General features: G+C 38.8%; 1 protein-coding gene across 3 annotated transcripts in view; it reads right to left on the bottom strand.

The window, feature by feature from the left end:
- fibcd1b (fibrinogen C domain containing 1b) overlaps window positions 1-24,877 on the bottom strand; it is a 93,718-nt gene that overhangs the window by 28,719 nt on the left and 40,122 nt on the right. For all 3 annotated transcript variants that reach the window (XM_067484756.1, XM_067484754.1, XM_067484755.1), the window contains 2 exons: window positions 20,033-20,169; window positions 5,098-5,194 (listed from right to left, as the gene is read on the bottom strand). In XM_067484756.1, the coding sequence (XP_067340857.1) occupies window positions 5,098-5,194; window positions 20,033-20,169 (234 nt within the window). The remainder of the gene's footprint in view (window positions 1-5,097; window positions 5,195-20,032; window positions 20,170-24,877) is intronic.

Raw genomic sequence — 24,877 nt, forward strand, 5'->3', positions numbered from 1 at the left:
CAAGTGCCCTTTTATGTTTGGTATTATGTGTTGTTTGTACATATGCACACATTATAGCTGCAATTTGTAGACGTGAAGTCAGGAGAGAGGACATGAATATGACAATAAGCAATTTGTTTCCATTCAACTGGATTTAAGTGCTGCTGTAAACACTAAAGAGCAAGTCATGTTATTGCAATAGGCCATCTGGAAAACTGGGTTACTCTCTTTGGGACTAAATTAAACGGTTTCAAAAACTTATATTACAGGTAGATTCTAGTTTTAACAGTAGTTTCAACATTTTTGCACAACATGCAAAATATATATTATTTCGTTGAGACATGTGCATGACCCAAATTCTGTTTGCTACAGTATCTGCTTGCTTGACATAAACTGTAACTACAGATGGGAGGTGCACAAGGTCTTTCAGTTTATAGAGGAGAATCCAAAATAGCTACCAAATCAAAGACTCATGCTTTGAGCCTTTAGAGCAAAGCAAACTAGTTGCTTCCATAATAAAATGAAGTCACAGACCTGACTCTACTACAAACTATACTTCCGACATTATAGTAAGTTCAGACAGCCTGAAAATGACACAGCAGCATAAAGAGAAGAGAATGAATCACTTTCCCAATGGGAGAGATAGTTACAATTACTCTCAAAACTACTGACATACACTTACCAATTAAAATGTAGGAGCACTTGAACTAATTGACACCTAAGCTGCCAAAATTAAAATATATCTTAATAGATTTTTTTTCACAATTGGCCCATTTGCTGGTGTGAAATTAAGTCAATTTTCCTCATGCATGGAGTACAAAATGGGATAATTTTCTCAGGTGTAATTGTGTAATTCTGCTCACACTTCATAGGAACTATTAAGATTTGCTAACTGGTTCTCTCTTTTTCTTCATTTGCTCACCATGACAGTTTTTCTCATCATGACTATTATTGTCCCTATCATTACACTATCAGAACTTCCATTCAATTAAGATATTGGCAAATGCATAGCTCTTTAGAGGTGGGGGTGGCATTCGAGAGCATGCTTGGTGTGGAGGAGGTAGCTGCAGGGAGTTTCTTTCTAAGCTGGAGGCAAACATGAATCTATTTTTCATATTTTCCCTGAGGGTAATCGATGATGGGGGTGACGAGACAACAGCGCACACTGAATGAGCAAGGGTACTATGAAAGGTTCAAAGTAGCCTGCTGGCTCATTTAAATTCGGTCGGCTAAATCCAGGGCTTTCCATATTCCCGCCATGTTCCTACAATGTACCACAGGGAGAGCTAGCTGGTACTCTAACCACGTTTTTTACCGTGGACTATTCTGTAATAGCCTCAGGTCAGCAAAGAAATCTACACTGACTAGCCACTTTAATAGGTACAGCGTGCTAGCACTGCCCCTTTTGCCTTCAATATTGCCTTAATTCTTCATGGCAGAGATTCAACAAGGCACTGGAAACTCTCTTTTAGGTCCACATTGACAGGATAGTTTCATGCAGTTGCTGCAGATTTGTTTGCTGCACATCCATGTTCTATTTGATTGAGGTCTGGTGGCTCTAGAGACCATTTGAGACGATGGACAAACACTGAAGTTATGAAGGTAAGGGCATGGTTAGTTAGTACTAAGGGGCCCAAAATGTGGGAAGAACACACCATCACAGCCAGTCTAAACCATTGATACAATGCAGGATGGCTCCATGTTGTTGCTAAATTCCAACCCTACCATAAAGCAGAGTCATTCTGGTGAGCCTTTGTGAACTACACCTCAGTTTCCTGTACTTAGCTGAAAGGAGAGGCGCTCTTAGTGGTCTTCTGCTGTTGTAGCCCATCTACTTCGAGGTTTGACAAGTTGTGCATTCAGAGATGCCTTCGACAGTTCAGCAGCCCCAACTATTTCAGACCTACCGCTCTGGATTTACAGTACCAACTTTTTATCTATTACTAAGTCTCATGTCAAGATGTGTGTGAAATTGCTTAATGTTTGGCAGCAAAAATAAGTTATACATTTCTATTTGATTATTTAGTTAATATTACAGATTGTTAGGATGTTCTGTTTTATTAGCTTTTTGCTTTAACTAACAGATGCTTCAAGTGTAACATATTGGAAAAATGTAACAAACTCGTGAAACAGCTGCTGCATGGAGAAAAAAAAAACCCTCCCTTCAGCTGTAGCAGAGACTAATGTGTATAGAAATATTATGTGTAGAATGTGCAGAATGTTTGTTTTTAGTCAGTTTGTGAGTTCACCCCCAGCTAAAAATCCTGCACTTATAATTCACTTTTAAGCTTCCTTTCCTTTCATTTGACATCCAACAGATCACCTAAACTAAAGAGTTTCTCAGTTTGATTGCAATAAAAGTGATGACACAAAATGAACAAATCCTTTACCCTTGCCGTCATTATTGTATGAGTGCAAGCTCACGACACTATGTCAATATTGCTCGTACAGTAAGTGTATGGGTGTTGCCGACAGGATTGAGCTGTCTGCACCAGTCTTTTCCACTCAGGCCTTTTCTCTGTCCTGTTGTCATTTGCCCAGTCCACAGCCACAGAACCTGATAGAGCGTGGCTGTGATTTAACCTGAACGGTCCGGCTTTGTTGCCCTTTGTTTCATGTGAACGCATGTTTGCGGCATAGGTAACGCTACTGTTAACTCAGATTTGTGTCTTTTAATTTAGTGAACTCGTGGGCTGCTCGTCAGCAGCTTTGGGACTAGGCAGGGAATGCTTTATTGATTTTTGTATTTTTTGCCTTTATTGTATTTTTTCAGTAAACATAGATGTAAGGTTGCCTCCTTAATAAGCAGGTTTGTGTCGTTTAAACTTTGCTTGAAAGCTTCACCATTGCCGTGTCCTTTGTGGTTTGTATTTGGCTCCACCTGTAGCACTGTGCTGTGTTTGCTTGCTCTAGTTCATTAAGTCTGCACTTTTGTATGGTGCAATTGAAATTACTCACTGATTTCTGTCTTCTAAACAATAAAAAAGCCTGATTATGTATTTCTTACCTCTATTATTTCATGGGATGTAACATAAACCAGAAATAAATGCCCACAGTATTGCTCCAAAAGACAGCTTTGATGTGGATTACTGATGGGAGAGTATCTCAGCTGTGGTATGGCACGTCCATGACCTTGACTATGACCCAGTGTGTCTTTTTACAGAAATAGACTTTTTCAAGCTCCACTTACTCCACCAGTGTGATCCTCAGCAAAGCCTGGTGCGGGTTTTTAAAGATACACTCGGGCTTCCCGTGGTGATAGCTCATTAACACTCTGCTGCTCAATCCAAACTTCCTCATGAAACATTGTTCCAAATTCTTAATGTAGCTTTCACTTGTTCTTGACTTGTTCTTTTTGTGTAAGCAGACATGTGTGGGGATCAGTAATGAACTCAAAAGAAATAAGAAACATCTTGCCTCAACATATATTACAGAGAAACACTGACAGAACAATGACCTTTATTGTTTAAAGAGTGTCTGTTGAAAAGTTAAATTTTTTTCCCCAGCTACTTTCTGTGATGGGTTGAGTCACAACTTGTTGGCGTTTACGATTTAAGTTTATTAAATCATTGTGCATCAACACTATGTACGGTGTGAGGAAAGTTTGTTCAAGGATCTGTGGCTAACATGTCTGAGATGCATTCAGGTACAGCTACACAGTCATGTTCAATTAAAAAAAAAGAAGACATGTCACTAATTAATGTCAATTTTCATTTTCTCATGGGTTTTAGTTTCAATTGCTTTTTTGTGGGACAGCAGATTTCACCCCTAGACTGTATGGCACTTAGGAATCAGTCGTGACATAATAATGACATAGTAATGAACTGATAAAGCATAAAGAGACATTTACAAAAACAACATACCATTCAGACATGTCAGGACAGGAGTTCAAGTATACAGGGATAATAGTAGAAATTATGTACAGTACCAATTAGAGACTCGGATCCCAGAGATATGTTAATTACATTTGTGAAAACAGTGATTAGATGTTGCTACAGATTTTAACCTCAGCCACAGTTGTTTAGTTAACTCATCTGTCCTGGTCTCACCCTCACATGTGCTTTTTTGGTTGTCAACTTTCATACTTAACACCTGACATGAGAAACCTGTTTTAAGACTGTCTCATTTTCTCTTCCTGCGTGAACACGAACAAATGTCAGGCTAATTAAAGGTCACTCCATGAGAACGAGCTGTGTTTTTCAATGTCCTTTCAGGTCTTTTCAGGTTATATCCATACAGTATAATCAGGACATGAGAATCCCTGTGAGAAGAAATATTTTGGTGCATTTAATGAGAAGTGGTGTGAAAACGAGTAATTTGGCTTTGGAGAAGTTGATAATTTCACACTCGAATTCATTCTTTTGTTGGAATTCTTTTCCTGTCAAATTCGAAAGGAGGCATGGACAAATGTGTCATGCTGCCAGCAAGAAATACAAGGATTTGGACAGGCACAAATACAAGGTTTAAGCAGAAGGCGACCATGAAAAAGGATGTAATGTTTAAAAAAAAAAAGAGGAGGAAATTACACTGTTGATGTGTTTGTCATGTGGAAAATAAAAATATTGTAATTGAATTGCTGGTCTTTTGGCTTGTGCTGAAATTTTGTGGCGCTAAGCACACAGCTCTAGTAAAGTGCACTTTACACACATCTTTTAATTTGCTGCAATATTCACAGCTGTCAGTGAAGGGGTGTTCATTGCCACCGCACTGAATGCCATTACTGAATCCTTGATGATATGAAAGGCCAAAACGTCTAATCTCTCTCTGTCGGCCTCTTTTTCGATGTCTCTTTATCTTGATCCGTGTCTCGCCATGACTAGCTATTTCACTCTCTCTGAGTTTCTTTCTTCTTTCTGCGTGGAGTTTGAGTGCTTCACTTGTGATTTCACGTCACACTGGCAGTCATTGTGTTTCTGATAATAGTTTTATCTTTTTAAGTCTCATCCTCAAAATGTAACCATACAGCCATCTGAATTCCCTTGACAGTGCGCCATGAAGATCTGCTCTTCAGGACTTGGCTTGGCGTCATATTGGAGGCCACCAGACACATGTTTATGAGTCTCAAACACACACACACACACACACACATTGACATACTCACACACCTGAGCCACTTACCGAGCCAGTGTTCACCGGTGATCTTGCCAAATCCCTCACGGTAGGACTCCCATCCTCTGAAGAAGTTGACTGAGCCATCCTCTCTGCGCTGGATCACCTACACAGCCCAGGCAAGAAGTCAGGGGTCAGATGAGATTCATCTCACACAGCGTTTCATCCTCCTCTGTGATGAGTCATTCAAAGTCTCGCTGTTGGGCACTGAGCTCCTCTACAGCTAAACTAAATGAACTCATAAATGCCTGCATTTTCACAAATGAATAATGCAAATACTCTTCCAACTAAAAAGTGATTTGTCAAAAGCCAATCAAAGGAATCCATTAAATCTGGACCGACTTCTAATCGCCATGGAATCTGCATATTTAATTGAAATGACCAGAAAAGGGATGATTCTCCAAAAACAATATTCGTAAATATAGGAAGAGAAAGATATGAATATTTTCTTCTGTGCCATGAATCATGCAATTTTATGAAGCACTGGTGTGTGGAAAAATTACGTGGATGGTTTTTACAGCAGTCCTGCTCAGCATGGGAAAGGAAAGACATATTAACACATAGCATAAATCTAGCAACATAGCTGCTGTGTGTGCGCCCACATGTGTGAGCGTGCGTATCTATATCACCCAACAAAACACTCCATCCATTAAAAGTGCTGACATGCCAAGTGTCAGGCTGACGATGAAGGGAAATTGGAAATGTACTCCTGAGGAGGAAATGCATGCAGATGGAAAATAGTCGAGGACTCACTTTTGGAAGGCTGTGTTAATGTTGAAACGACAAAGAAAATTCCCTGAGACGGTTTATGTTCAGCGTGACTAATCCCCTAACATACCATAAGGTACCAGATGGCACCAACAGCCATATTTGCTTTTAACATCAGCACAGACAAAGAACAAAATCCTGCAGAGCAATGGCATAATCTTCATCCTTATCATTTTCAGCCCCATAATTGTCTTCATCACGATCTCTTAATCATCATTAGTGTATCATCATCACTTATCAGCACCATCTAGTCATTTTAGGGATATTCCTCCATATCCTCAAATAAGCTGGAGTCCTTATCTCCTCATTCAGAGCTCTCTGAATTCCTTCTGCATAATTCCAAGGAGTTATTTATTCATTTATTACACAGATATCACACCGACATTGCCAAACCTGAATTGTGTCATTAGATCCATGCCCCTCAGCATCAATCCCAGCAGTCTGAACTGGAGAAATAAGGACCCCGTAAGTTTTCCCAATGGATCTTTCCAGTCATTACATGTACTGTAAGTTAGGCAAGGAAGAAAACCCAAACTTAATCAATTAGAACCTGACCGATACTGGATTTCTGAATCCAATATAATTATCTAAACAGATAATCTTGGGATGGATTATTTAGATGTGTTTTCTGATGGGTAACTTGGCAGTGTTTTGTTTGTTTGTTTTATACAGGAAATGACCTCAAAAGTAGTTTGCAGTACTTAATTATGTCTCATCCCACATACATAAGCTAATATTATTATATACTTTTATATTGTAACATCATAAAGGCTAAGAAAGGTCTAAAACAGCAGCGTAGCAAATGTTACTCAAACAGCAGTGTGTAGTTCTTTTGGGGGAATATTTTCAAATAAAGATGCATTGGCTTTAGTGGGAATTTCTGGCAGATAGACTATATGCAGCATTGGCCTTGTTCATCGTAATTAATTAATATTTCACTCAGTGCAAGTTTTTAACAAATATGGGGTCTAGACAGCAAAGAAAGGACATTGTTGCTTTGTTCTTACAGTTTTTTAACAATGTGACCAGAATTTTTGTCTAATCAGTTTGTGACAATTGCCAAGTGTTGCTTCTAAAACAATATTTCATGCAAAACATTGTTTTTAGTTCTCTCCAGTTTGCCATGCCACGGCCATGATTTGCCAAGTGTTGCATTAACCTGCCAAGTATACATAAAGAAACAAAAAGGATTAGCACATGTGCTTATACATTACACTGGCTTTGATCCTAATGTCCCAGTTATGGTAAATGGTAAATAGTCTGCACTTATATAAAGCGCTTTACACTGCGTCTTATTCACCCATTCACACTCACAACTAAGTTGGGATTCACTGTCTTGCTCAAAGACACTTTGGCACGTGACCAGAGGAGCCAGGGATCGGACCAACAACTGCAGGATTAGTGGTCCACCCATCTTCCTTCCAGCACCACAGTTGCCCCTTATCTGTGCTGATCGCAGAGATTATACTTCAACGGAGCTTAACTCCTTACATTTTTCCTAAAACTATACCGTATGACAGTCATAGATCAGAAGTCATAGATAGGTAAATGTTATTGCTACAAATACTTATATTAATGTATATATAGAGAGAGTGTTTATAAATAGCCTCATCAATCATTCATGGGGTGAATCATTCCAAGTGTAATTCTACAGAACAGCTTAACGGACAGATGGGTGAAGGCAACTACACAGTAATTGTGTTCATTAAAGGGAACTAATATTGTAGATTCATACTGTAAGTTATGTGTCACACTGGAGTTAACATGCTAACAAGGTGACATGTTGACACGTCTTCAACACAGTTTTTAGCCACTTCAGTATATGGCTTAGAAAATACAGCAGCATTTAATAAAACTCTAAAATTAAGCTGTTCTGCAGAGTAATCTACAGTACGACATATCTCAATTTAAAAACATCCACATAACATTTGTTTAGTATTTGGGCTTTTATTTAGTTATTAAATATTTTATATTTATAACAAGACTTTTGGTAAAGAAGTCCCCTTGTCTGCATCGTCAGCTCATTTGTCACTGATTTTAAGCGATTACACAACAATAGATTGTTGCTTATAATATACATTTTACACATAATGTACAATAAAAACATTCTAAAAAGATGTATTTCAATGTATTAATGAGATATTATATGATGATATCTCATAACTCTCAAAGCAATTACTGAATACGGACCTTGGGAATAAGTCTGTGGCATTTCACAGTTAAACAATGTACCATAATCACATGGGTTACTGGTGGGGTTCATGTCAAATACTTCTAAAATTCAAGTCGGGTAGAGCCAGTGCAGTAAAGCATGGCTGCCTCGAACTAATGAAAAGTAGAATAAAAAAATGAAAACATTCATGCCTCTAAAATCTCCTTGAAATAATGACCTTCCAGCCTTCTTATCTTACCGCCTCCTTCCTCTTAACCCTCGTCATCCCTACATTCAAATTAGCTGAAATAGAGCCGGCTGCAAATTGATAGCATACAGGTTTTCCTTTTCATCCGTCCATAATTGTCTTTTCTCTCTTCATCTGCTTCAGAAGCAAGACAATTGTGTGAAGGGTCCCCTCATTCCCCCAAAATCATAAGAAAACTTTAGACAAATCCCTCTTTTTAAACATATGTTCACCAAAGAGAGTCTACTAAACTACTGTCAGTCTTTATGAAAAGACTGTAGACAATGATAGCTCAGGCCATTTATTTTTTATTCAAATGTTCTTTTGCTTTTGAGAAAAATAAAATGTACTACTCACATCATCACAGCTCTGAATAAGTTAAAGCCCATCTGGCTGCATGCAGTAAATACAGCCAGAGGTTTGGAAAAGATGTCTGATCAACTGCTGATTTCTTCTCTATTTCTATTTCAGAAAAAAAAAAAAACACAAAATGAAAAGCAAGCACATTTTGCAAAATGTAGATATTGGCTAAGTGGTCAGTGGTGCAGCAGGACCCTACAGCAGCAGGTTAACCACCAATCAGCTCACTTCAGATTAGGGTTAACACTATTCTGTCCTAATGGAAGCTGGCCCTGCCCCTGCAAAGTCTAGCACTGTGGCAAGAATGGACAGTCCCTCTGAGGCTCTATTGCATGTTGACCCTGAAGGTCAGAACCTTTGTGCATGTACATGTTCCCTGGAGTCACGAGGCTCACTGAGACAATGATCATTTACGTTTACATTTTTCACAAGAGGAAAAAGGCAGTGATGGCTGCTGATGTGACCATACAGTAAAGCATATGCCTGTATGGGTGAAATGTATAGAAACACAAAAGGGCTGTAAAAGCCTTAATTGTTACGTGTGCTTTATTTTGAATAAATGTGCACACTTAACATACTGTTGTGCATGTTCAATGTGTGTGTGTGTGTGTGTGTGTGTGTACAATGCATGCATACTGTGTGGGTTTAAATGTTAATGTTTGTTTGTGGCTAGAATAACAAAGTTCTGTTTCGGCTTTTGACACTAATACATGTGTGGAACATGCAAAAATAGCCAAGAGGCAGATAAGGAGATTACTGTGCACTCTCACTTTACATTATGGTTATAAATGAAAAAAACCTTCCAAACACTGGCCAGCACAGTGGTAGAAATGAGTTTAAAAGACCATTAGTTCCACAAAACATCAGCTTTTCAACCTCAAAGAACAAATATTGTTAGCTGTTAGCTGAGTATTTCTCTATAAATGTACATGCATCCAGTTACATGTGTTCGTGCAGTTGATCAAATGATGTTCTGGCCTCGGCCGCTGCTTCACCTCACAACACCCCTACACACAGAGACACAAACCCTGTTTTGCAACTAAAATAAAAATGTCTGGCTAGAGGGCAGAGCCTGACATCAAGGTTGTTTCCGTCAAGGTCGGACGCTGACAGGCTTCTTCTATTTGGGTGTGGGCAGGTGATGTTCTGGCCACACACATACTGAAAACTGCAGTCATGACACAGCAGTCAATTTATTAAAGGGCTGAGCAAAGTGTCAGTGTTCCGAAACATTAAGCACAAAAACAGAGGTATAATCAATGTGCAAATCAATAGTGACTACAGCCTGTATTCATAATGGTGTACCAGCAGTGAACATAATAATAATGTCTAATGGAACCCACTGCAGATACATATATTGAGTTCTAAATATTGAAAATGTTGTGTTAAAAATACTCGTCCTACTTCATTATGTAAGGCATATCCTTGTTCTCTTGAGGGACAAAATAACAGAGACACCTTACAATATAGTTTAAAACACTACAATGTATCATTTACCAAATATGTATGCAATATTAATGGAACACAATGCATTATTAATTCCACTCTATCATGCCATCATCATACAATTGAATCAGCACCTATGTTAATGTTGCCCAAACGAAAATGTTGTAAATTATTATTATTTTACTCCAAAATATCTCAGCGTGTTCACCATCAGATCTGTGGAAATGCTTCTGGGGCACTTCTCTCTCCAGCAGTCTTTTTCTCCATATTCCAGCATTTCAACTTTATCCCTTTTCCTTGCAGCTCTTAGGTAATTAATTCTTTATACAAGCTGTTCTACATGCTCCACAAAGCTTAAACAACCCTTATCTCAAAGGCAACTTTTTCAGAATTACCCCCACCCTTTTTGCAGCAAAGCATCTTTACTGTAAGAAAAAGACATCATAAAGAAAACATAAATATGTAAATATAACACGTTTGTTTAATTATGGTACGTAGCTCACCAAATTGTCAGTATTTACGACTTCCTAAAGAAATCTTTCAAGAGAAACAGCAGGCCAATTCTAAATGAGCATGAGCATGCAGAAAAACTGTAGTCAGCTCTCCAATCCACAGTTGGTAGATTTGTTGATCATATTAAGTTTGTTGGCTAATCACCTTTTGCTATAAACGTGCTAAAATGATAGCTGCCTGTAACCATTTAAACTAATTTGTCACATAACTTAATAACTGAGCAAGTTCTGGAGGAGTCTCTCTGAAACAGCAGCTGCCACACTAAACCATCCCTCCCCATGTCCAGCTGTGAAACACATCAGCAGTAGAGCGTGGAAAAGGATCAGGGCAATATTCACCCAGTGATGTTATTTATTTTATGTACAGTTCATAGCCCCTATTCTGAAATGGCTCAAAGAGTAAAACAAAGATTTCTTTCTATCAACCTAATAGTTAACTCGCACTTAGGTTCACACAAATGTTCCTTCATCATCGCAAGTAACAAAAATGGCCAAGCAGTGTACGAAAAGGTCATAGTAAAATAATGAAAATTACACCAATGCAAAGGTTTGCAACCCCCCTTGATGAATTAGTAAAGAATTAACTTTGATTTATGATAAAAGAACATTTGTAATTGTTCTTATTGTGGTAATGAAAAAGCCTTTGCTTTACTCATTTTGCCATTTTAAAATAACAGGATGCAAAGTTTTCTACCCAACTGTAAATTTTGAATCAATTTAAATCAAGAACTCGTTGTGGAGTTGACTTGAAGTCACTTCGCTGCCGCAGAAATTGATAGTGTCCATGCAGTAAATGTTGACATTGAAGAAAAAATACCTGTAATTTAATAACTCTGCATGTTTTTCCTCATTTCTTATCCCAACAAGCTCATGCATTATTATCCAGAAAGAATAAAAAAGTTACCAAATTAATAACTCTGCTTTTCCTCACAATTCTTTTTGCACCCACCCTTTATATTGATGCATTACCTTTGAGGGGACCAGTGGTTGGGGTAACATTTTATCGGAGCGTCTGTGTCAGCAAAGCACCCTAAACTAAATATTGACGGGTCAACGCCCTTTGCTCTTTTTCTCCATAGTCAATGAAAGTCAATTTGTAAAAGAAATGCATATATGTGCAGAAAAAAGAGACAAAGGTACTTTATGTAAATGACATTCGTTATAGTAAATATTCACCAAACTGGTAAATGTTGGATTAAACGACAACCATTAAACCTCCAAATGCTGAAGTAGAAGAATGATAAAAGTAAAATGGTCAAATCGTTTTAACAAGCAAATCTCCAATCGTTGACGACCATCTCACCTAACACTTGCTAAAGGGCTACTGCGGTGGCATGATCACATTAAGCTCACTGTAATCTCCGCAGTAGATGAAGTCTACTTAACAAGCTGCCTTAAGCTCTTCAGCAGGCTTTCTGTCAACTACTGGGAGCCCAAAGTGTGCACAGATGGACACCCTGACTGACAGACCAGAACACAGGGAAGAATCAGCACAAGCACTCCAAAGCTGATTGGGGGAGATTTACAATCTGGCATGTGACTGGGTGGAAAATAGGAAATATGCCAATAGCTTGTTAGCTCCTGGCATGTACACACTGTGAGCACACTATGTTTATATGTTTGGTGCTTTGGCAGCAGATGTCACTTAGTACGGCTGCTCTATACAGACTAACTGAAGATAATTGGTAACATCTTCAGAGAGCAATTAATACGTCAGCCATAAGAGACGGGCACAGATAAAAATAAAAATACGGTAATGAACAGAAAAATAGACAGAATATATGGACGTAGTGAAGGAAATACAGACGAAAAGGAAAAGAAGAAAGAAATAAATACATAAAGTAAGCTAATAGACTTAGTTCCTAAGGCTGCTTCGCAGCTCCTTTAGTAGATTTAAGATAAATCAAAAAAGACTGGCAGAGGAATTGATAACAATTTCATTACATTGTTAAGAATATTGATGATGTGGTGACAAATTCAACACTGTCTGATGAAAGCCCTCATGAATCCACAGCAGTCCAGAGAATTGCTATCTTCAAAGAGGACCGCAAACATCTGTTAGTGAATGTTTTATAATCCTATCAGAAAGACAGATCAGTGCTCTGAACACGGCGGCAGCAAACGGGAACAGAAGGAGAAACACAATCATCCACAAACACTTTCTATCACAATCGCAAACACAATTTCTGCATTTACACGTACTTAAGTAAAAGGATTATCCCTCGCTTTCAGCACTAACCTGTTTTTTTTTTAAAACTCATATAAACAACAAATATGATTTTTTTTTCATTGAGTTAAAAGATTAAGAGAAACTGGGTTAGCACAGGTAGATTTCTGCAATTCTCCCTCTCTCACTTTATAAGCACTCACTGGCCACTTTATTAGGTACACCTGTGCAATCTAATGCAATCCAATACAGCAGCTCTGCCACGACTTCTACTTTTACAACGTTATCATTTCTCAGTTTTAAAGTTGAAACTGTCGCAAAGGTTTCGCCCACCCTATTTAAAAAGAATGAGCGGGCCAAAACTTTAGAACCACCTCTACTTATAATGCCCTCCAGTACGGCTCCATCCCCCACTATGACCTCACTAAAAAACATTTAGTAGATTTATCACCTTAGAACACAGGGAAGTGAAAAACTGAGAAATTATAACCTTGTAAAAGTGTGTTGGATGGTGTTGAATTGCACAGGTGGTCATAATGTTATGCCTGATCGGTGCTGTACACATATAACAAAAGTCTAAGCAGTGATATGGCTGGGAGTCCTGTTTGTATGTAACAGAGAGAGAACATAAAATCAGTGAAGCTTCCAGTAGCAGCCCAACTGTCTAACCTTTCCTAATGTCAGCCTCAACCTGCCCCAGCTAATGGCTCTAATATCCTACAGGACATAACCCTACCTGTGATAATGCTACCGCCAGACAGTTCATGTGCTCTCTCTCTCTCTCTCTCTCTCTCTCTCTCGCTCTGCACCACAATAGACTGACTCCCCGTTTTTAGCTAATGAGGGTACAAAAAGATCTCAACACCCTTCTGCAGAAAAGTAAAACAATAAAAGTGCATAAAATAAACCAAAGTCTCAGTCAAGTAAGCAAATCAAAAAATTTGGAAACCAATGGTTTTATATGAAGAAAAGTTATATTATACTCTGAAGTTTTCGATTTCGCTCCCCTACAAAACATTTACAGATAAGACATAAGTCCACAAACACTCATCCTGGATTTTCTTTCCCTTTTTCTTTTTTCCATAGCAATAAACTAACAGAAATGAAATATTGAACAACCTCTGAGCCAGATAGAGATACCGAAAAGCCTATAGCGTACGCTGAGAAACGCTCAAAAGGCACTCCAAGCCTCTAAAGGAGTGACACAACATGCACACAATCGTACATTCAATCTGAAACTTTTACATTTCAGTTCGTGGCTGAATTGAATATTTGAGAGTGATTGCAGCGCTTCGGATAAAAGCACCATTTGATAACGCAGTTCCACACTGCACTCTGATATATCTACTCTCATTCATTATTTATGCTACGGTCATTTTTAGTCCCTTCCTTTTAACAAATAAAATAGTAATAATAGAAGACATTACCCTAAGCCGCGAGGCTGTATTTAAATGGAATTCGAAATCTCCCTTTGCTGAAATAGGTAGACCACATGCCCAAAGGATTACTTTATCTGAGTGAGGGATTCGTGTGTGTATGTGTGTGCGTGTGTGTATTTTAATATCAGTGTGTTTCTGGGTGGGCCTGTAAGCACATATGGACACATTTACTGAATGTAGACATGTATGCTTTTTGATTATCTGTGGAGGTTATTTTGTACCATCCATCTAATTCAGGCAGTGTGTGTGTGTGTCTGTGAGTGTGTGTGTGTTGAGGGAGCTTGGGGCTTGGTAATGACAGCTCTTTTCTTTTATGTTCTGTCTACCATCATCCCTCCTGCCTCTGTGGTCAGACAGTCTCCAGGGCGTGAGTTATGGCAGTGGAGAAATACTGACCAATTTCCTCTGACAACCATCCCCATCATCATGTTCTAATGTCTCGTCTAATCTCGTCTCGCTTCGTCTCTTCTCTTTGCTCCTCTTGTTAGGGTGTAGTTCTTCAGACAGTAAATGGTACTAATGACTTAAATTGTAGTGGAACAACCCTATACGACTTCTATCACAACATGCACAGCAAACATACTTTATGCACTAGTTTGTTAAAGTCTGTAGAGTCACAATTTTCATTGGAATCTCAGTAATTTGTTATTTCTTTAGTTTTATTCAAAACAAGACTATGCAGCAGAAAAGGAGAAGCTTTGCGTTAGCATGCCGATTACAGTACAGGACTATAGCTGAGTTTCAGAGCGACATCATCAGTGAAATGTTGAAAATCCACCTGAAAAGTTGTTTTTTGGGCTTAAAATTGCAACAAATTGCAGAAGTAACGAGTGGAAAATGTCCATTATCTAAAGAAAGATGCAAAATGCAGAACTGGCTGAGAGCTGGAGAGATCTGGTCAGAATTCTAAACCTGCATTGAAAGCATTTTTAATATAAGACCCCTTAAACTGTACACTTTGTTTAAGGACGACATAATGGATACTGCTATGGCTCTTCCTCGGCTGTACAACTCGAGTTTCCCTTTGGAGAATAGGTGACAGCTAATACAGAACCAAATTGAAAGCTTTGTATAGAAAATGTGTCACAGTGCTACTGTTAATCATTTTTCAGAAAAAAATGTAAACAGCCGTGAAAAGTCTCTTGTCAGGACGTCATGTGGCTGATCAGAAATACTGATTAAATCCTGTATTGACACAGTTTGTCTGGAAGCTCAGCCTGTTTAGACTGCAATCGTCCAGAACATGAGTTTTTGCATTAATGCAGCACAGCTGGCATTTATCCGACATAGTCTGAAGAGACAGCAGGATTTTTGATAAGTGTTAATGTTAAAGTATAACAACCAGAATTGGCACGTCAGTGCTTTTAACAACAGACTTTGTATATACAGGAGCCTCATTGTGCTACTAGCCATTAATATCCTTAGTGTAATATACAGATCTGGACAAATGGTTGGTATCCTACAGTTTTCTCTGGAATAACCTCAAACTGATAGAAGTAATAAAACAAAACTCATTTTAAGAAGCAAAAGAAATTAAAATCAGACTCTGCTTTTGATTTACTGGAATTTTTAAATATTAGAACAAAGGCCAATAGAATGAAGACCTTTGTGCAAATAAAATAGACTAAATGACTGATCACAAGCTTGAAGACATGTGTGAAACACTTAGTTTGAACTATCACCATAATTAAGTTATTTATGATCTCTCTAACGAATGTGTCTGGGCCATTTGTTGTATTATTTAAAATTTTCTGTTGAATCACAAATCAAAGGCAAAGTGAGATTTTTTTGTTATTCACTTTTATCAGATTCAAATTACTACACAGAAAATTGTGGGTTTCAAATAATTTTGCCCACATCTATAAGCCATGCTTCTCCTCCTGTGATCAAAAATGAAACCAAATTTCAACAAATTTGTATGTTTTGTAGAAGTGCCTTATATCTAAAGGGTAAAAATCTTAATATAAAAGTCATAGTGGAAATTTCTCTTGTACCCGATGGTGCACACACATGCCTGAATATTTTCTAAAAGAGAAAGAATTTGTACAGCGACAATGACTTTGTATTAGAAACACCCTGTGTGTGAGTTTTCAAGTAAACAGAAAAGGTGTCGTGCACTCGTGTAAATGTTTGTACACTGTTGTCACTGATCTCAGTTACACATCTGAAGTCTAAAGTTAGCAAATATTGGTGGCTGCCCATATGGAAGAAAATGTAAAGTGTAAATAAGTTATTTGAAGTCATTTGAGGCATAGTGCACATCATGTAGAGCAGGACACGGGGTTTTTTACTCGGTCACCGCCTCCCCAAGGTCCGTTGTTATGTTTTCCTGTTGATGACCATTGTTCTAAACCAAGATGTGATGACAAAACCCCTGTGTTAAAGCACAGTGGTATTACTGGCAGATTAGGAGACCTGGAACACTTCATGGGTGGAAAATAAACACCTCACACTTTGTTTGCAGTAGCTATAGATAACACGCAGTAGATATCACAGAAGACAACCAGAGATTTAGTTAGAAACCCTCACTGGTAACACCTAATTATTTTTACTTTTGTCTGGCTCCTTCACATGAAAAAAACAGAACACTAGACATGAATTTTTACAATATAAGATCAGTGAGTCATTGTGCCCAAAGGATGCTTTCAGTGACGTTAGTTGCACCTTCTGCATTAACACTGCAGCCAAGAAAATTTCAACAATACAGTCATTACCCTCAGTGCAGTGCATTTGTATTTGTGATCCTTCTACTACGAATGCACCTCAAAGGAACTTCCACTGAGCAAACCTTGTTGGGTACCTACAAAATGAACTCCACGCTCAACTTTGTGTGTGTACCCACGCATTAACATACCCACACATGCAGAACAAATCACATTGGTGAGCTGCAGGGAACGGACATACTGCATATAGATGTAGACAGATAAACGTTTTTGCTCAACGTCATCGCTGGCTGATGCTCCGCTGAGTGATACCTCGTCCTCTCACCGTTACTTAAGACAGGTGCATAATCCCTGAGGGCTGTCTTTTTACTGCTATTACAATAAAGCTGCATGACTTTATCACAGGCTGTACTGCATCTGCGTCAAGGCATTTCAGAGCATGGGAAAAGCTGAACGTCTCGCCCCCTGTTTTGCTTTCTATCTGCATGCATCACTCGCTCTCAGATTTTGATGTTTTCTTCACACCCTCCCTCTTCTTTGCTTTCTGTGACACCTGCCCGCTCTCCTGTCCCATCCCCCTGCTAAGAACCATGTTCATTTGTCAGTGGGTCTGCAGCATTCTCTGCAACAGTGCTATGGTACAGTATATCACAGTATGCTAATCAGGTAGCAGCATATGGATCATTCTTTATTCAAACTCCGCAATTAGACAGACAGTAAGCAACACCACTTACCGAGCATCCCATCTCCACACCTGCCCCTGTTGGCTCACACAAGCTGAGCTCTTAATGAGGCTCAAGCATTATCGCTATCAGCTCAACGCACCAAAGGATCAGTAACTGCTACATTATCACTTCAATCTGAGGTGCCATGAAAATCCTTCAATGGGACGGAATGCATAGTGGTCAGTGCAAAAATGGAGGGAAACCCTGATATAAATATGAAAGCATGCTCATACTCCCAGGCCATTTCTGTGTAGGTGCACACAGTTTGGCACCAACATTAATTCATGCATAGACAGATGCACACACAGTGACAGGCTCACGCGTCGCTCTATTCCATCATGCTGTGCTAAGCACTCTGTCACTCTGACAGTCTTGCTTTATTTGATGATAGCAGGGTACAACCTTGCCCATCTCACACCGTTAGTCACAGATTTACACTCATACGCACACAATTCACTGTCATGCCTATGTAACAGTGACTCGATGTGAACTTGAATATGTCTTTACAGTGGAAATGTGTTATTTATGTGATAATCACACAAAGCGTGTCGTGTTGCATTTAGCTTTGTTATTCTGTTTCTCTTCTTTGTATTATTATTGTCTGTGTTTGACCCTGAATGTATTTATTATAGACATTTGAACAGTAACACTACATGTTAGCAGATCAGTACAATTATAATCATCAGAAGTACATTTGCATGTGTTTGCAGCCCAAGATTGCGAGCGAAGCTGTTTACAGGTTTCATAAATTATTCTTATTGACATGGAGACATTTTCACACCTCTACAACATGTTCACACATTCAAGGGAAAAAATTCCTAAAATGTCCATCCAAAGACATTTTAAAATATCCATCCAAATGTTGTCAACCAGGCGCGTCCACAAACCGAAAGAAGACAGCAGATTTTATTTTGGAATTAATTTCTCTCAAAGCACGTGAAACAATCTTCCCCGCAGCCTTCACCGCTGTGCCTGACGTGACAGAAACAGATTTCCATAACACATTGTTCAGATTTTTGCAGATCAATCATCGAATAGTTTTGGACAGATTCTAAAATCAGCCCATGGGTGCTTTACAAAACTGTGTCACAACCTGCAAAAAAAAAAAAAAAAAAACAAGTTGTGATGTTGTGTAGCTAAAATTTCAAACTCCTTAAGTGTTACAAGGCCTTAGTTCCCTATTAAGAAGTGCTCTGCTATCCCAGAGGACTGCTACAGTACACTTCACAACAAAGGGAAATAAATGGCTCTAACCAGGTAGATGTGTGCACACAGTAAAATACATCTGAAACCGCACTTCCAAATATATCTTCAAACAGCTCTGTGTCAATGTTTGTTCACCTCGCTGTCTCCCATTCCCGAAAGACACAGTGCTTCCAGTATACACTCTCACTTAAACAACTTTGTTTACTTTAGCAAGGGCAGACGACTGACAGATGCTTGATCAAGGAAAAGACACATGCTTAAAGAAATTCTACATATCTCCTTCCATGGTACCTCTTTAGAATACAAAAGCCTCTCCGAACATTAGTATGCACGGACAAGATAAACAGGTCAGGCATTCATCAGCTCTTGTGGAAACAGATTTTTTTATGTTTTTTATTTTTTTTTTGTGAGTTTCAGGCACTGTAACAAATTGCACCCCCCCACCACCAAAAAAAGGAGTAAAGTATTTTAATGAGCTGGCTCTGCATTTTTCTCTAATTGTACTGTAAGTTTTCCCTTATTTATAGCAGGTAAGACTTCTCAGCATCAGCACTTATTGCATATTGGATTTAAATGATTAAATTACTGCATGTTATGTGAACGGTTGTCACAGTAACAGCTTACACAAGTGTTTGAATCTACCTTACCTGCCCCATTTACTTAGCCTACTGAACAAAAAGTGTCACCGTGATTGATTGCATGCTTTTCGGTTTTGTTGTGCCTCGCCGTGGTAAGTTTTATTGGGTTTTTTTTTTTGTCTCTCTTTATTCATTTGTCTCGCTTTATTCAGTTTCCTTTCAGCACTTCACCTGTTGACAGTTTCACTTCAACTATGACTAATTAGCATTCTGTTTACTAAACGAAAAACAAAACGTGAAAAATAATGGAGTGGTCCTCTTGAAATTTAAGACCTCCTCTATCTTTTCTCTCACTATGATAAAAATTTGATGATACTGTTTCAGATTGATACATGAAATTCCTAAGGCGGTACAACTTTAATCACTGCAGGAGGTCAGAAAAACAATGTAGCACCTCATGTACTGGATGACACCAATAATTCGCATTTATCTAGTAAAAAACACTGGTTTGCAAAAGCAGAGTTAGTAAAGGGTTTGTAGTCACTGTCCATTTCCCTGTTTTTATGTTCATCTTTATTATGACCGTGGTGAAAATGTAGGAACTCATTTTGTATTTTAGGCAGATACAGCTTTAGAGCTTTGTGCCTTCACTGTAACATGCGGGTTCTTCATCTGACTCACCGTCCAGCCTCCTCCGTCAGTGGTCATGTCGCAGTAGACCTGGAAGCCTGTAGGGTGGTGAACAGGAAACACAGAGTAGATGCCATCCTCTCTCTGACCGCTGGCGTACAGATCACCACAGTCACGGGGACGTGAGCCTAGGGAAAGGTGAAAGTAAGGAGACATGAAATATGTAAGGTCCAATGTGGCTTGAAAAGGGACAGAGTACTTGTAGTGGCAAAGTGAAATCAGTCATAAAAAAGAAGATGAGGAAAACACAAGATAACACTTGTTATACCCTGTCCTCTGTCTACAGCTGGGCCCTAGAGAGGCCCACAACTACAGTTAACCTGATGGAACAATTGTCGAGATGAAACCACAAAGTGTTAGCTTACTCAATTTTCTGAATGCTCTTTTCAATGAGCATGGCTCTTGAAAAGAATGGAAAGGGCGACGAAGAGGTGGAGAATGTCTGTGTTGTGAGGAAAGTTGCAAAAACGTAGATGGAAGATGGGCGAGTGATAGATGACACACTGGGGCAACACTGTCTAACACAGCAAAGATGAAACCTTTATGGGTGGAACGCAAGTAGGTCGAAACGAAGACAGAACAGCACAAGGGTGGAGCGCAGAGGCAATGCCACAGAAAAGAGAAGAAGGCTCGGAGACTCAGATTTGAGACAACAAGAGTTGTAGAAAGAAGAAGAAACTAAAAGACTAATGGAAGTGAGAGTGGAGTGAGAATGCAAAGGGAGGAGAGAAATGCTTTAAGTGGTAGAATAGAGAAAAATGGAAAGAAAGGCTAGAGACCAGTGTATGTAACAGGCAGACAGAGAGAATTCAAAAAGAGTTAGTGCAGAGAAAAGTGACAGAGGCAGGGAGCTTGTGAGCGCCGAGCAGAACAGTAGCACCCTTGTCTGTGACTGAGAAACTCATCTTTCACAAGGGATACAAAATCTATTCCCCGGGAAGCAGGAAAGGAACTCGGTGATGAGGACAATGTCATAGATTATGCATGCCTGCCTTCACCGGGTCAAACCCCTGAATTTAAAACAGCCAAGAGAGTTCTTGAAAAAGCTATACAAGATTTTTTTATTGTCACTACACGATGTGGAATGTTTGGTCTCCCTGAAGCTTTTCTGTTTCTCCATGTAAGTTTCAACCAGTATGCTCTGACTTTCATCATCATCATCACAAATAAATGGCAGCGTTTCCCAGTCTCTCTTTTCATTACAGGAAACTGGAGCTGTTTAAGCACCTACTTAAAGCCATTTCATGAAAATATGAATGATCTCTGGGCACTGTCATTTCTTGCAAATGTGATTGAAAATAAACAAAAGCGGAGCATTTGGCACTATTTTTAGCAGCAAATCTGGTTCATTGTTGACAGCATTTATGACAGCAGGATGTGCCAAATGAGAGCCAGTGTTTATAAAGGAACATGTCACCTCATGTGGCTCTTTAGTGGTGCTCCGTAGTAAATCAAGAGAAATATCTTCACCTATATCAGTCATTGAATCGTTCATTCACGGCATATGCAGATGATTGGTAGAAAAATATACAACATCCCCAGATGTATCCTTTGAAGTACACGATTAGATTCTAGCAATGTGCAGATACATGGGGTGACTGTGTGCACATTGGTGCATGCAGTTAGCAGAATATCTACACTAAATCTCATTTGGACGGTGACTAAATATCTAGTCACATAAATGCTTCAAAATAAGCAACCCTGACATCGCGGGCATTGCTCTGTAGGAACTAAAACATTTAAATGCACCCTGTCCTTGCATCCTTGCATCCTTGGCTAACACTGTTCACTTAATGGCAAGCATTACAATTCGAGCCATGAACCGAGTGTCTATACAGGAATATGTAAAGTATCACACTTCCATTTAATCCTATACTGAATGTGGAACCAATGCTTGCATGCCAAAAGATATGAACTATTAATTCTTTGACCGGTAGAATCACTGTGCTACATTGCATCAAAGTCAGGACTCTTATGGTGGTTTCATCTAACTCGGAAACCCCGCTGCAGCTGGAGCAGAGAAGGACTTTACAACTGTTTGGATCCATATAACTTTCAAAGTGGAATATGTCCTTATGGGAATCCAATGCAAACAGTACAGAGATGAATACTTTAAATATTCAGATTCGGTGGGACATCTGGTGCAGCATAAACTGTACGTAGCATCTTGAAATTCTAAATTCTAATAGTACGCGGTGTCAATTTGAAATACAGCAGCAAGCTGTGGGTAGCACTGCTGCCTCACGGCTATAAGATCCCTGGTTCAAATCCCTGGCCTGGCTCTGGCCTCTCTTCGTGGAGTTTGCATGTTCTCCAAGTGCTTGCTTGGGTTTTTTCCGGGCCCCCCAGTGTCCTCCCACAGTCCAAAGACATGCATTTGAGGTTAATTGGTGACTAAAATTGCCTGTAGGTGTTAATGTGAATGATTGCCTGTGTATATCTCTCCATCCAGGGTGGACCTTGCCTCTCGCCCTATGACAGCTGAGATAGGCTCAAGCCTCCAGCAACCCAGAGCACGATAAGTGGTTAAGGTGATGGGTGTGTGATAGATAAGAAAAATGGACATTTAGAGGAGATTTGTATGTTGTATCTTAACTTACTGATATGGAACTGATGCTTTTTATTGTTTTTCTACCTTTAGTTTATTGTAGAAATCTGAAACCTACTGGTTATATATTTGTTTTTTTGGGTTTATATCTAATTTAAATTCAAGTGTTACTTTAGACTCGGGGTTCTCAATCCTGCTCTTCAAGGACCCCTGCTCCGCTTGTTTTATGACTATCCCTACCTTATCCACGGCAAATCACCTCGATCAGGTGTGTGTGTCAGTTAGCTCTAGGAAAAACTAAGTAACATTGATTTAAAAGTCCAGTCAAGTAACTGTGTAGTTCATCAGGATAGTGCAGCTGAGCAGCAATAAAATGTGGTAAACCTGTTATAGAACATATTTCCTGTGTTTAATGCCATTGCAATTCTAGGGTAATTACAATTTGCCTAATTGGGAACCAATCTTTTTATCAGTGTTTTATTTAGCTTACTCCTGGCTATATATGAAAAGCAAAAGCAGCAAATTAAGCAATGAATGGGAGACGTTCTATCATCGCAAGTAATAGTTTAGGACTGGACTGTTTACCGCCTTCTCCATTGCCTGTGCATAATGACAGGTCAGGTATTTCAGCTGCAACGAGTGGGCGTAACTGCTGTTTTAGGAATATTTTAAAACATTAGTCTTGGGAAAGGCCGTGAACGAATGACTGATTCAGTTCCCTGAAAAGAATTAAGATTTGGAATTGAATGAGTTTTCGAGTTATGTAAATGCTTTTTTTATGTGTTTTGTCTCTGCAAATAACTTACGGATGCGCATACAACTTGCAGATGTCAACAAAATTGTTGGCTTCCTTTGATGTAAAATAATTTTCTCTACAGTAACTTGAAACTGACAAAAGTAATAAAAGAAAAGGAGAAAGAAAGACAGAAAGAAAAAGGAAACAATGAACAAGTGAAACATCTGACTATGCTGTTAAGGTTTTGATTCAACAGTTAGTTTAAAAAAATACAACAAAGGCCAATCCAAACAGCACAGTAACTTTTTTTTTTAATCTGTTTACAAAACTGAACACGTGTGATGCTAATTACGGGAAACAGGTAGTTCATATCGTTGGAATCTGTCCAGGCTATTTTCATTTTCCTATTTTTATTTTCAATTGTCAGTTTCAAGTTATTCCAGAGAAAAAAGTGTGTCTCTTTTGTTCTTTTCATGGAAGGGTACCAACACCTTTGTCCACATCTGCATGAATGGATTTACCAGGGAGCTCACATTAAATGATGTCTCTTGTCACAAAGTATATTAAATTTAAACGGAATACAGTGTATTCTACCCAAAATTACTCACTGAGTTATATTTCAACTCAGTGAGAAACCGCTTAAATATTTATTGATGTCAGTGGACACCTAAAGTAGAAGTGGCTGCAAATGGGGAAGGACTCCTGTAAGTAAAGGATTAATAATGAACTGTCTCTGACAGAAAGCTGACTGAACTGGACACCTGTTTCCAGTAGGCTCCACATGAAATAATGAGAGCAGGAGAAGCCTATGAGCCATAAACCAACAAACCTCAACAGGGCTGATGTAATCATCACTGCACCCTTGCACTGAATGCTGACTTAACCATGTTGCGGAAGAATTGAGTTGAAAATAAACAGAGATCCTATTTTCCAGACCTTTTCATTATTACAAACACCTGTACAGTCTAATTCATTGTAAAATAATAGCCTCAGAATTAATATTACCCTCTGAAACTAAATCTTCTTTTCTGTATTTAGAGTTTTATAGAAGATTGTTGTTACTTCACATCTCATTGCATCATATATTGAGGTGCTCTTGTAAATTGTGCTCTGCTATGCAGCTCATAAATTGACTAATGATTTCTTTTTTAACAATAGGGTATAATAGTGTTTCTGTCTCTGCTGCCATCATTACTATAGAGCCGGGAGACAGCATATTAAAATAAATCACAATGACGTTATTTCACAATGGGGCAATGATGCCTAATGCAAGATGATGACAATTCTTTTAATTTATCTTTATTTATTTACAAAGAACTCAGGTATGTTTCTGATTCGGTTACTGTTTACTGATTGCTGAAAATATAATCTAGAAAAAGTGCAAGTCTCAAGCAAAGTGCTGATATTGCTGTTGAACAGATGACTTACTCGCCACTGCATATGTTCAGCACCATGGACAGAGTTTCAGCTTTTTATGAGGAATAGAAAATACAGCCTGTGTTCAGCTTTTTTGGATGAGTCAATAGATTTTTAACTTATGCAATAAACTGAA

Source organism: Channa argus, chromosome 18 (genome assembly GCF_033026475.1).
Source record: "Channa argus isolate prfri chromosome 18, Channa argus male v1.0, whole genome shotgun sequence".
NCBI classification, from domain to species: Eukaryota; Metazoa; Chordata; class Actinopteri; order Anabantiformes; family Channidae; genus Channa; species Channa argus.